Raw genomic sequence first — 13,966 nt, 5'->3', positions numbered from 1 at the left:
TTTGCTTCACTCAGTCTCTGAGGAGTTTAGGAACCCTGCTCATTTCCACATAGGAAGTCATCTGTTTTGACCTGACAGAAAAATTCACAGATCAGTCAGAAACAACACATCCTGTTCTTCTCTTGAGACCCCTATAACTATTCCTGAATGAGAGGCCAGAGACACAGACCAGATTTTTCTGGGTTCACAAAGCTCATCCTCAGAAGGTAACATCTCTAGAAGGTCTCCAGCTCCAGGAAGAATATATCTGGTTCCACTTTGTCACTTCCTCTCAGAATGTACTCAGTCATAACTGTGGTTATCAAGCTTATCTTAGGATAAGCTGATGTTGAAGATGGACACTTCTAAAGATTTGAAGATATTATAACCTTAACTTGTGGCAGAGAACAACTTTTGGAAAATATGAATAAATTTTTTAAAGACTTTTCAGCAGATTAAGAATTTTTCACATGAAACAATTTGTGTTCTCAATATAAAATTTTAATTTAATCTTATTAAAGTCAATATATGATGGGCTTCTGATTTACTTTTTAATATCTGAAAATCCACCTCTCAATTGATTAAAAAGCTCCATGCTAGCTAATGGTATATGGATGGATATCCTTTATTCACAAACACCCAATGTCCTTTTATTAGTATGTCTATGCAATAATAATATATCAAATTCTTCAAATAATATATCAAAATAACCAGTGTCATTAAGAAAATATTTTTCTTCCAAGCTGTCTCTTCAGAGCCCCCATGATCTCCTTGTTCCTGAGACTGTAGATGAGGGGGTTCAACATGGGGATCACCACCGTGTAAAACACAGACACCACCTTGTTCTGGTCAGTTGAATAGCTGGACTTGGGCATCACGTAAATGAATGTAATGGTCCCATAGAACAGAGTGACCGCAGTGAGGTGGGAGGTGCAGGTGGAGAAGGCCTTGTGGCGCCCCTCGGTGGAGCGCATCTTCAGGATGGTGATGAGGATGTAGATGTAGGAGACAGCTATGACAAACACAGTGACCACAATGATGGAACCAGAAGAGATGGCTGGAATTATTTCAGAAGTAAAATCATGAGAACAAGAAAGCTTCAAAAGTGGTGAATAGTCACAGAAAAAGTGATTGACTTTATTTGGCCCGCAGAAGGTCAGACTTAATAAGCAGCCAGTGAAAGTCCAAGCGTTCACACATCCCCCCAGGTAGGAGGCTCCCACTAAGATGATGCAGACCCTGGGGGACATGTGGGTGGAGTAGAGGAGAGGAGAGCAGATGGCCACGTAGCGATCGTAGGCCATGGCGGCCAGCAGGAAGCATTCAGCTGTCCCAAAGGTCACCACAGAACAGAGCTGGGCCATGCAGCCAATAGCAGGGAGAGAGGCTCCTTTCCTGAGGAAGCCCATGAGCATGACAGGTGTGACTGATGAGGAGTACCCGACATCTACAAAGGCCAAATGGCAGAGGAAAAGGTACATGGGTGCATGAAGATGAGGACTTCTTCTGATTAACATGATTATGCTGACATTACCCATTAAGGTGACAACATAGATTCCTAGAAACACAATAAATAAGATAGCACAAAGTGTAGTATCCTCTGTTAACCCCAAAATAATGAACTCTGTCACAGTTGTGTAGTTTCCAGTCCCCATCTATATTGGGAATGGTGCCCACTGAAAGAAAAACAAATGAATATTAGAATGGAATTTATAATGTGGATTTTATTAATATTTTTACAATATCTATATAATAAAAATCATAATATAGGCACTCATGTGTAAACTCACCACATGTGGTTAGTTTGGGTGTTTTGTGAGGAACAGTTTCTCCCATGAGCATATCTCAGAGTTGGCCACTAGATTGTATGAATCAGTAACTGGATCTTCTCAAGCTAAAGACATAATTGAAGCAAGGCAGAAATATCAGAAGGGACCAAGACCTATGGAAAAGAGCAACCTCAAAAGGATGTCTAAGGTATCACTTCTTGTATGCAAGAAGATGTACAGTTATTATGAATACTCAATTCAATGCAGAGGTCAAGCAGATGAGTTGCATGCTAAAACAGAGGACCAGAAAGCAGTCACTAGCTCAGTAATGGGCTGTGGTTCCCACCCAAAGGTCTCACAATTGGGGGAAAGTACAACCAATATCAAGGAAGTGTAGACAAAGGCAGGAGGTGGGGTAACACGCTCAAATCATGAACAAGTAGGCAAAGAAAGACTGAGGTTTTAAAGAGGAAATGAAATTATAGTGAGCCAATCCAGGGAAGATACATTGATCAGGTTACTCCTGGAAGCTTCCACGAGTGCTGAGACTCTGCATAATCTGGGGCTGGGTTGCCAATAGAAGGTTCCAGCCTCCTACATAACACAAGTATCCAGCCCCATCTGAATAGTCCCTGCCTGATAAAATTAGATCTCTAGGTCAGCTTCTGGAAAGCTCTTCCCCATACCAACTTGCTTGAGAAAAATTATGAAAAAGCAAGAAACATATGAGAGCTTTCTCACAGGATGCTTAGCTTCAAAAGATCCCAGAAATAATTCACTTCACTTTCTGCATTTTACAAAGTTGTAAACTAAGATCTAAAAAACTAATTTTAGGTCAAATGGCTTTCTGTTAACTGAGATGAAAAACCATATTCCTGGACTTCCTCTATTTGATTACCATCTTTATATCACATAAATCTTTTCTATAATTTCTGCAGAAGAATATAGAATATCAAAAAGCATACTTGATTCATTATGTGTTCAAAAAGGTCTTTTAAATTATGCTAATATATAAATACTACATTTGAAAAGGTGACTTTGTAATCCAGTAATTCCTATAACGTTGTGTCTGGAAGGTAATGACAATTCCATGAGGAAGGTGATAAAAAGTCTCTTCTAGTGCTCAGAACCTAGGGAATTGATATACCTCTGTTTTCAGCTGAACAGTTGTGGGTGTTTGATAGTTGAGGAATAAGAGTTAACCAGGATTTTCTTTTTGCAGAGCAACAGAAGGGGTAGATGTGGCATCTGAGAGTACACACAAGGTAGAGAATAAAATAACCATTACATTCAAGCTAAGTAAAGATGCAGTAAGTACATGAGATGGATAAAATCAACAAAAAGTTTCTAGACCTCCAAGGATCGAATATTTTCTGTAATTATTCTACTGGGGAGAATGAACTGGAAAGACAAGACATGGTGGTAATTACAATTTGGGATGCTTAAAATGAGATTATGGAAAAATTATAGTTATTGGCAAGTGATAATGTCTAAACTCTAACAATGGAAGGGACTGGTTTTGGTAGGAAGCAAAACAAGATCTTTGAAGGAGGAGTCAAGAAACTAAGAAGATCCTCTACGTAGAGATAGTAAAATCATCAGGAATTATGACAGGAATAACATCAGAGAACAAGAGAGTGAGCCGGAGCCGAAAATCTCCCAAAGATGAGGAGACAACATGATGTGAGTCAGAAGATGATTGCAAAAGGAGCCTTAGTATAGTCTCATGATGTAAAGCTTAACTATGGGTGCTTGTACATAGGAGAGAGAGCATTTTGCTATACACAGCAATGAGGGAAAGGGAGGACCCTAACCACTACCAGGCCCAGGGTTAAAAGTGGTAAGAGAGAGTGTGGATCACTTGAGAAGGCTGCAGAGAAAACTTTCTCCTCTAGGACAGCCAAATATCTGTTGAAAATGACAGCTAAGGGAATGGAATGTTCAAAAGAGATATTGAGGACATAAGAGATTTTGTTAATGACTATGAATACCATAGGGCACAGAGAAAAGGTGAAAAAGAGTTAAAAAGAGATAGAAGTGGAACCTCTTGATTCCAGAGAACATAAGGATACTTGAAAATAACCATTCTTAGCTCCAGTTGAATGGAGATGACATTCTAGGCGAAAGTAGAGAAATGAACACAGATGAGGCTATTGGAAGAAAATTAGGATAATTTAATATTTCCCATATCTTTTAATATAAGATTTATTTACTCTTGGAAACCTCCATTCTTTATTGCAGCATTATCACTCCTCATCAATAGCAAATACAAAAATTCTCATAATTCTGTTGTTAAAAGATCAATAAAAATTAAATAATAACTTATTTTTCCCAGAAGAATTCAGTGTCAAGCAGACTGAACTCTCTCTCTGTTTCCCTCTCTCTCCATCTCTCTCTCTCTCTCTCTCTCTCACATACACACACACACACACACATTCTCACACTGGCATCAACAGCCATGTGCTCCAGCCACATTGTCACACTTCTATTCTAAACTGAGATGCTTGAATAACTTCATATGTAAATTAAGTTAGCAATAGCATGCTATCATATGAACGTCATCCAATTACATGTCAGAATTTCAAAGTCCTAGCTTTCTTATCTTTGTATAGGACAGTGGTAGGAACTTTATTAAGTGGCATGGAACCAAGACTGAATGAAAGCTTAAAATTTTAAGAAAAAATAGACATATTATGACGCAAATTCAGAGTCAGTGATGAGTGCATTATGGCATCAAAGCAACGTGTTGGACAGAAATGCCATGAGCTTTGGAGACATACACGCCCGGGATTGGATTCAACTTTGCCATTGACAATCGATGGAATCTTGGAAATTTTATATAAACTCTTCAACCTTTCATTACTTTATTTATTTGTTTAAAAAAAGGCTTCATGGTATTCTTATGTTAAATAAGATGATGTACAAGATAACACCAAGCACTGATCATAGACATAAGTGAATGTTCAACAAATGATTATTTCCCTGAAGTAACCATACCTTAACTTCTAATACAAAAATGAGAAACAAACATACTTATATCAATAGAAAAGAAAAAGTATTACCTGTAGATGAGAACAACATCTTAATGATAACGACAAATTCCAAAGAATTGTCAGTGTACAGAAAGGCTACATTTATGAGATTTGGGGTCTTTGGGGATATACTCCCTTGAGTACACTACTTGTTTATAAAAATTCCACTAGAAATCCACCAAGACAAAGAAAATTACAGATACGCATGCTCATAAAAATATATATTGCCTAAGAACTTCTATAAATTTTTTGTGTATCCATTAGAATGTTTTAATAAAAGCTTTTGATGAATCATTAAAATCATTCTAACTGTATTGGGACTTATAAACATAAACAAGGGTACAGTGTACCAGATATAATTTCAATTCAAATTTAAATTCTTCTGGGAAAATATAAGTGCTATGGTTTTTGTATATTTCTACATGGTAGAACCTTTGTTTTTTAATTAAATTTTTATTTTGAGATTATTGTAGATTCATATGCAGTTGTAAGAAATAATAATACAGCGGGGTCCCATATGCCATTTACCCAGTTTTTTCCAATGGAAACATCTTAAAAACCTATAGCACAATATCACAACCAGGATATTGAGTGATACAGTCAAGATACAGAACATTTCCAGCACCACAAGGACCCCTCATGTTACTCTTTTATAGCCACAACTTCCTTCCCATCCCCATACCCTCCTTAACTTCAAGTATACCCTAATCTGTTCTTCATTTCTATAGTTTTATCATTTTAAGAATTATATAATTATGCAATATCCCTCTATGTCTCTAGTAATTTTCTTTGCTCTGAATTCTACACTGATATTAATATAGCTAATTCAAAGGCTATATGTTAATATAGCCCTTTTCCTTTGGTTGATGCTTATACACCATACCTTTTTTCATTATTTTACTTTCAACTTGCCTATATTATTATATTTCAGGTGACTTTCTTGTAGACAGCATAGACTTCAGTCATGCTTTTTAGTCCATTTTGCTGGGCAAGAGCTCAGAAGAAAATGAGGAGCATGTCTTTGGAAATTGGTGGAAAAGTGATCCTTGTTATATAGTAGCAAAAAGTCTAGCTGAATTGTGTCCTACAAGTTATATAGAAAGCAGAACTTTTAAGTGATGGACTTGGATATTTAGCTGAGGAGATTTACAAGTGAAGTGTCGAAGGTACAGCCTGGCTTTTCTTACTCATTATATTAAGATGTGAGAGGACAAACTTCTAGGCAAAAAGCAGCCATGACTAGATGATTTTGGAAAGTCTCAGCATATTTGGATTGCAAAAGATGTTGAAATGTGAGATTCACTGTTGGGAAGCATGCTCTGGAAAGAAAACCAAAGGTGTGGCCAGACAAATAGCAACTTTTGCTAGTGCTGAAGAGATTAGGTATGTGGCTCACGAATCTCCTCTACCATTTTAGCAGAAATCAAGATTAAAGATGGGATTATCAAGGAAATACTTGTGAAGAACCCTCTTGTCCAATGTTATGAACACTCAGAACATACAAGGGAGACCCAAAAGGTTTTCAAAAATGATATACTATCAAAAAAACCACCAGGGTGGACTTAAAGGGACATAAACAGAACAAAATGAAAGACAGCTGTCAGACTTCCGAAACTCTACGAGCAGGAAAGAGGTTGACAAAACTATTCAGCTACAGATATGTGCTGCCCATCAAAAAAAGAAAGAGTAATTCCAAGATCAAATCGTTGGCCCAGAAACTGGAGCCTTATATCTAAGATCCAGAGCCATGGCATAGAGAATGGAGGAGTTCACACAGAACGTTCCATCCAACCGTCTAAGTTGCTATTTGTTTCACTTTTTTCTTCATAGGTGGGTCTTTTGTTCCATTTTGTGCTTATAGGTTGTTGGAAAGATCTAGATTTTTCTTATAGTGTTCTAATATGATATCATAACATGGGTTAATAGAGTTAACATAATTCTGGGAAAGATTATGAATGTATGTATCATCTATGAGGTTGTGTTCATTTTTTTAAGCAAAGATTCTGCACATCTGGCATAGCAGGTGCATTTGGGGTTAATACTTTGTTGAGTTTGTAGGATCTGTCTCATTCTCTTTTTTTCTTTTATTATTTTTATTTATTTATTTTAAATTTTTTTTATTTCAGCATATTATAGGGATACAAATGTTTAGGTTACATGTATTGCCTTTGCTCCACCTGAGTCAGAGCTTCAAGTGTGTCTATCCTCCAGATGGTGTGCACTGTACCCATTAGGTGTGAATATATCCGTCCTCTTCTCCCCCCACATCTGCCCAACACCTGATGAATGTTATTACTGTATGTACACTTAAGTGTTGATCCATTAATACCAATTTGCTGGCGAGTACATGTGGTGCTTATTTTTCCATTCTTGTAATACTTCACTTAATATTAATAGAATACCCTCCAAGTCCATCAAGGATAATACAAGAGGTGCTAGATCACCATTGTTTTCTTGTGTCTGAATATTACTTCCAGCTCTATCCAGGATAATACAAGAGGTGCTATATCACCATTATTTTTATGGCTGAGTAGAACTCCAGGGTATACATATACCACATTTTATTAATATCCACTCATGTATTGATGGGCACTTAGGTTGTTTCTACATCTTTGCAATTGTGAATTGTGCCGCTATAAACATTTGAGTGCAGGTGTCTTTTTTGTAGAGTGTCATTGGATCATTTGGGTAGATGCCCAGTAGTGGAATTACTGGATCAAATGGTAATTCTACTTGTATCACTTTAAGGTATCTCCATATTGCTTTCCACAGAGGTTGAACTAGTTTGCAGTCCCACCAACAGTGTGGGAGTGTTCCTATCTCTCCACATCCACGCCAACATTTATTGTTTGGGGACTTTTTGATAAAGGCCATTCTTACTGGAGATAAGTGATATCTCATTGCAGTTTTGATTTGCATTTCCCTGATGATTAGAGATGTCGAGCATTTTTTCATGTTTGTTGGCCATTATTCTGTCTTCTTTTGAAAAATTTCTGTTCACATCCTTTGCCCACTTTTTATAGGGTTGTTTGATTTTTTTCTTGCTGATTTTCCTGAGTTCTAAATAAATTCTAGTTATCAGCCCTTTATAGGATGTGTAGCTTGCGAAAATTTTCTCCCATTCTATGGGGGATCTGTCTCATTCTTATAGGGGATGGACAGTTTCACAGACTTCCACATGGGCTTCCCTACTAAAATTGCTCTTAACTCAAAGCTAAGGAATCAATGTGAATGTTCTGCCCACTGCCATTCTACCATTTGTCCACTCTGATTATATTAATATTTTGGGGGACTAAGGAAATAGTTTTTGAGTAGGTCTATGCTGCTGGGAGCCAGACATGGGCCCAGGATATCTTTTATTATCTGGTTCTCATATGCCCTAAGGATAGCCATGATGAATCTTTGGATCACAGTTATCAATGTCAATTCAAATTTTGCATATTACCAGCCTTGATAAGTTTCGATATTTCTGTTCTCCCAGGATTTAGTTACTCCAGTAATGATGACCAGAGTTCTCTTTGAGGAAAGGCAAAAAGATTCATTACTTCTTTTGTCATGATTTTCAGGGTCCTTCTTCCTGGTGCCTGATCTTTCCCTCAATCAGAGGGTTCTGGGTCTTAAAAGTGGATCAGATCTGGAAGCTGGGCAAGGAGTTATTACTGGTTTTATGTACTTAGCTTCTTAATCCATCCTCGATTTCTTTTTTTTTTTTTTTTTTTTGAATTTCAATAGATTTAGGGTATACAAGTGTTTTTTTGTTACACGGATGAATTGTATAGTGGCGAAGTCAGGGCTTTTAGCGTACCCATCAACCAAATAGTGTATGTCGTACCTGACAGGTAATTTTTGATTCCTCACCAGTGTCCCACCTTCCCCCACCAAAGTCCATTATACCACTCTGTAGGACCATGTATAGCCATCATTTAGTTCCTATATATAAGTGAATACATGCAGTATTTGCTTTTCTGTTTCTGAGATACTTCACTTGGGATAATGTCCTCCAGTTCCATAAAAATTACAGCAAAAGACATTATTTCATTCTTTTTTATGGTTGAGTAATATTCCACGGTGTGTGTGTGTGTGTGTGTGTGTGTGTGTGTATGTGTATATATATCACATTTTCTTTATTCATTTTTTTCAGTTGGTGGGCACATAGGTCAATTCCATATCTTTGCAATTGTGAATTGTGTTGTAATAAACATATAAGTGCATGTGTGCTTTTGATATAATGACTTCTTTTCATTGGGTAAATACCCAGTAGAGGGATTACTGGATTGAATGGTAAGTTTACATTTGTTTCTTTGAGGAATCGTCATACTGTTTTTCATAGAGGTTGTATTAATTTACATTCCTATCATCAGTTCCCTTTTCACCACTTCTGTGCCAGCATCTATTGTGTTCCCTTTTCACCACATTCACACCAGCATCTACTGTTTTATGACAATGGCCATTCTGACAAGGGTAAGGTAGTATTTCACTGTGGTTTTACTTTGCATTTCCATGATGACTAGTGATGTTGAGCATTTTTTCATGGTTGTTGGCCATTTGTCTATCTTCTTTTGAAAAGTGTCTGTTCATGTCTTTTGTCCACTTTTGAATGGGGTTATTTTGTTTTTTCTTGCTGACTTGTTTGAATTCCTTGTAGATTCTAGATATTAGTCTTTTGGCAAATGCAAATGATTATTTTCTCCCATGCTGTAGGTTGTCTATTTACTCTTTTGATTATTTCTTCTGCTGTACAGAAACATTTTAGTTTAATTAAGTTCCATTTTGTTGTTGTTGTATTTGCTTTGGGGGTCTTAGTCATAAATTCTTTACCTAGGCCAATGTCCAAAAGAGTTTTTCCTAAGTTTTATTCTAGAATTTTATAGTGTCAGGACTTACATTTAAGTCTTTAATCCATCTTGAGTTAATTTTTGTGTATGGTGAGATATAGGTAACCAGTTTTATTTGTCTGCATGTGGCTATCCAATTTTACCAGCACCATTTATTGAATAAGGTGACCTTTACCCAGTGTATGTTTTTGTCTATTTTGCCAAAGATCAGTTGGTTGTTGGTATGTGGTTTTATATCTGAGTTCTCTATTGTGCTCCACTAATCTATATGTCTACTTTTATACCAGTACCATACTGTTTTGTTTACTACCACCTTGTACTATAATTTTAAGTCAGGTAATGTGATACCTCCAGATTTGTTCTTTTAGCTTAGAATTTCTTTGGCTACTTGGGCTCTTTTTCAATTCCATATTTTAAAAGTGCAATTCATAAGACAAAAGTGGAGCATGGAGTTTTAACAGCAAGAACTTTTGTATTTGGAGAAGTATCATCCTAAAATGCAGGTGTACTTCAAAGGCTCCAGTTGTCATAGAAACAGCTAAAATTTAGAATAGTTTTTTTCTAATTCTGTGAATAATGACATTGGTATTTTGATGGGAATTACATTGAATGTCTAAATCACTTTGAGTAGTATGGACATTTTAACAATATTGATTCTTCCAACTCATATGCATGAGGTGGTTTTCCATTTCTTTGTATCACCAGCAATTTCTTTCATCACTATTTTGTAGATCTCTTTGTAGATATCCTCTACCTTCTTGGTTAAGTATATTCCAGGGTTTTGTTTTTTTTTTTGTTTTTGTTTTTGTTTGGTTTTTTGTTTGTTTGGTTGGTTGGTTTTTGCAGCTATTGTGATTGTACTCAGTACTTGATTTGAGTCTCAGCTTGGTTTTTATTAGTGTATACAAATGCTACTGATTTGTCTACATTGATTTTGTAACTTGAGACTTTACTGAATTTATTTATCAATTCTAGGAGTCTTTTGGAGGAGTTTTTAGGGTTTTTCTAGATATAATATCATATCATTAGCAAACAGGGATAGTTTGACCTTCTCTTTTCCAATTTGGATGCCCTTTATTTCTTTCTCTTGCTGATCGCTCTGACTAGGACTTCCTGTGCTATGTTGAGTACAAGCGAAAGTATCCTTATGTTGTCACAGTATAGAGTTACCACAGTAGTATAATAAGAGTATGTGAAGCAACTTATGACACTACTCTTGTGGACAAAGAAGGCACCTTTGTTCTTGATTCGCCTTTAATGCTGTGTATTTCTCTCCAACCAAATTGTTGATAACTGGTTAAGCCTTGTAAAAAAAGTTTCTTGAAGAACTTGGTTATTATGTTGCTGTTTATTGTGTTGCAGGCCTTGGAAGAGCTCCAGTGCTTTTTGCTCTTGCATCATTTGAAGGTGTAATGAAATATGAAGATGCAGTGCAATTCATAAGACAAAAATGGAGCATGGAGCTTTTAACAGCAAGAACTTTTGTATTTGGAGAAGTATCATCCTAAAATGCAGGTGCACTTCAAAGGCTCCAGTGGTCATAGAAACAGCTATTGCAGTCAGTAAAACTAGGGGGGCAGGCAGTGCCTGATGCTATTGCCTTGGAAATGCAACTTGAGACAGGACCTAATTTGTCATACATATTAGCCAACATGTTGGCTTGGCAAATAAGTCTACTGAAGCTTCTGTAGGAGTATTAAAAAGCAGTTTTGCCAGACTATGAGCTTGACAGGAATGCAACCTCTATATTTGGGTTACGATAAATCCATTTGGACACTTAGCAAAAGATTCATGCTGTTCAGCATTTAAAATGTGCTTATCTTCAACCTGAGAAAGCTTACTGGAAAGAAAGAACAAAAGAATCATAAAAGTCTAAATAAAATTTAAAAAGAAAAAAATCTACATAAAATGTGCTTATCATTTGTAGCAATTGACCTTTCCTGAAAGTTTGCAGTATTGAGTTATGTCATGTTTAAATCTAATCCCATGTCCAGAATCTTATCAATATATAAAAAATTTTATTAATCCATTATACCCCCACAATTTCATGAAATAAATATATATATGTATATAAGAAATTTAGGAAGATTAGATGTGAATATACTTGTATATTTTTAGTATCATACAGAACTAAAATCCTAGAAATTATGAATGCTCTATACCTTATGTGGTTTATTCCTTCAGTCATTTCAGACATTGAAAGTAGGGCCTATATGGTTATTTGCCTGCTCACTTTACTTTTACATCTCCCACATTTATACCAGTACACATCAGGTTTGCTTAGCTACTTTTTTTTTTTTTTGGATTTTTACCAAGTTTTATAGTGATAATTTAATGTCTTTCTATAAATCTCATTTTGTGCTGAAAAACTTCCATTTTGAAAGTCTACATTGTACAGAAGCACTTGTCTTTAATGTCTTCAGACAAAAAAAAAGCTTTACGGTCAATTTAATGTTTGCAGTCTAAGGTGCAACAGTAATTTGGAGATGGCTAATTAAGCATGGTGTCCTTAGAACCACCAATGGGCAACCCAGTAAGGCTCTACATTAAGTATGTATGACTTAATACATTTTAGGGTCAGAGAGAGAAGGAGCCTGATTTGAAATACCATGAAATGTAGTGAAATCTCTTCACACAATCCTGGACCTAAATCAATTCAGAGATCTAGAGTTGCTTGCATTAAGGAGAGACTATGTACCTTGAGGAAGAAAATTTGCAATATCACATACATATTCTCTGACTCTCATTCCTCACCTATTCCGAATGGGTTTAAATCCATTTTAAAGGGAACTAATTATTCATGAAAAAGGGAAATAGACCTTTCAGGGACTATGACACACAGACTCCTAGCTACACTAATTTTTGGAGGGCCAGAACTCCACTGGAGTCCAACAATCAGAGAGGAAACTTATAAGAATTAGTGGAAATCTTTCAATAAGAATAAGTGGAATTATTATAAGTGGAATTTTGATCCAATTTCACCTTATTGTGACTCCAATAGCACCCAGATTTATAATTGAAATAGTTTTGGTTAACAATTGGCAAAAATCCTCCCATGTTGGCTCCCTGATCCATAGAATAGGGCTACTATATTGGAAGATTCAAATGGAGGCTTCTGGATCTACTCATCCCAGCCAACATAGCAAATCAAAGGAATATCATTTTTCTTCAGAGAAATAAGAGATAAATGCTCTTATTTGTTATTATTATTTAGTTCTATTAGCATGCTGGTTCTTATCTGAAGCCAGGGCTGATTTATCTTATTGCAATCATAAATAAATATATTTTCAAGTTCATTAGAACAATTACTTCCCTTTGATATTTAAATTGTTTACCTGAAACTAGACTTTGGGTTTGGATTAGTTGGCTCAGAGTAGATGGTTTAATGACTCATCAGGGAAAAGGGAAGCCTCTGCTCATAGTCAATTTTAGAGACCCCATTGAGTTTGAGGATTATTAGTCCAGGGATTCCCATCTCCTATGTTTGGAACTGAAGATGAGGTGGAGAATTGAAGAAAAAGCCCCAAAGGACTCACAGGTGAGACATCTCTGCCTATCCCTGCTTCCCCAGCAGCTGGAGCTGATTCTTCTGCAAGTCACAGCCCATTCCCAGATAATGGGGCCATTAGAGCAACAGGAGATGTCATTAATTCTTACCTGTGTGTGTGTGTGTATATATAGATACACATATGTACATATATTCAAACAGTACTTAAAGATACTAAGAAATACACCTTTTCCCCCGTTGGGGCCTGAAACTACCTGGCTATTTGAAATTAAACAAAACTGGCATTTTTAAATAAAATTTCTAAAATCTCTGCTAACTGCTTTATGGATGACTGGTGAGTACCATCTGAATCTGTAGCTTTCTCCACCACTGAGAGGGACCATCTGGTCAGGTTTCATTCAGGAATCCACAGGCTTGAAAGTGATCTCCTAGATCAGTTGCATTCTGAGCAAATGTGAGCATATTCACCAAGTGAAAGATCAGAAAAATTCTAGGAATGATAGGGATCCAATTTTCAAGCAAATAGAATCTGACTTACAAAAAAATAGTGAAACTAGAAGAGTATAAATGAGAGTAAAGAAGGAATTTTTAACTTCACATAAAAAATTGCCTTTGTCACTAAGCATGGTGGCTCATGCCTATAATCCCAGCTATTAGGGAGGTGGAGTTGGGAGGATCACTTGAGACCAGGAGTTCAAGACCAGCCTGGGCATCATAGCAAGATTCCATCTCTACAAAAAAATTAGCCTGGTGTGGCAGTGCACACCTATAATCCTAGCTACTCAGGAGACTGAGCTGGGAGGATCACTTGAGCCCAGAAGTTCAAGGTTACAGTGAGCTATG

General features: G+C 36.5%; 2 protein-coding genes across 2 annotated transcripts in view; one reads left to right on the top strand and one right to left on the bottom strand.

The window, feature by feature from the left end:
• EIF3F (eukaryotic translation initiation factor 3 subunit F) overlaps window positions 1-13,966 on the top strand; it is a 288,155-nt gene that overhangs the window by 119,653 nt on the left and 154,536 nt on the right. The window lies entirely within an intron of this gene.
• Window positions 465-1,658, bottom strand: LOC105881943 (olfactory receptor 5P3). The gene has a single exon (XM_012783937.2). It carries the CDS (start codon window positions 1,632-1,634, stop codon window positions 699-701), a length of 936 nt encoding a protein of 311 aa, XP_012639391.1. The 5' UTR covers window positions 1,635-1,658; the 3' UTR covers window positions 465-698.

The sequence above is a fragment of the Microcebus murinus genome, chromosome 4, assembly GCF_040939455.1.
Source record: "Microcebus murinus isolate Inina chromosome 4, M.murinus_Inina_mat1.0, whole genome shotgun sequence".
Taxonomy (NCBI): Eukaryota; Metazoa; Chordata; class Mammalia; order Primates; family Cheirogaleidae; genus Microcebus; species Microcebus murinus.
This window is presented reverse-complemented; position numbering and strand designations above follow the sequence as displayed.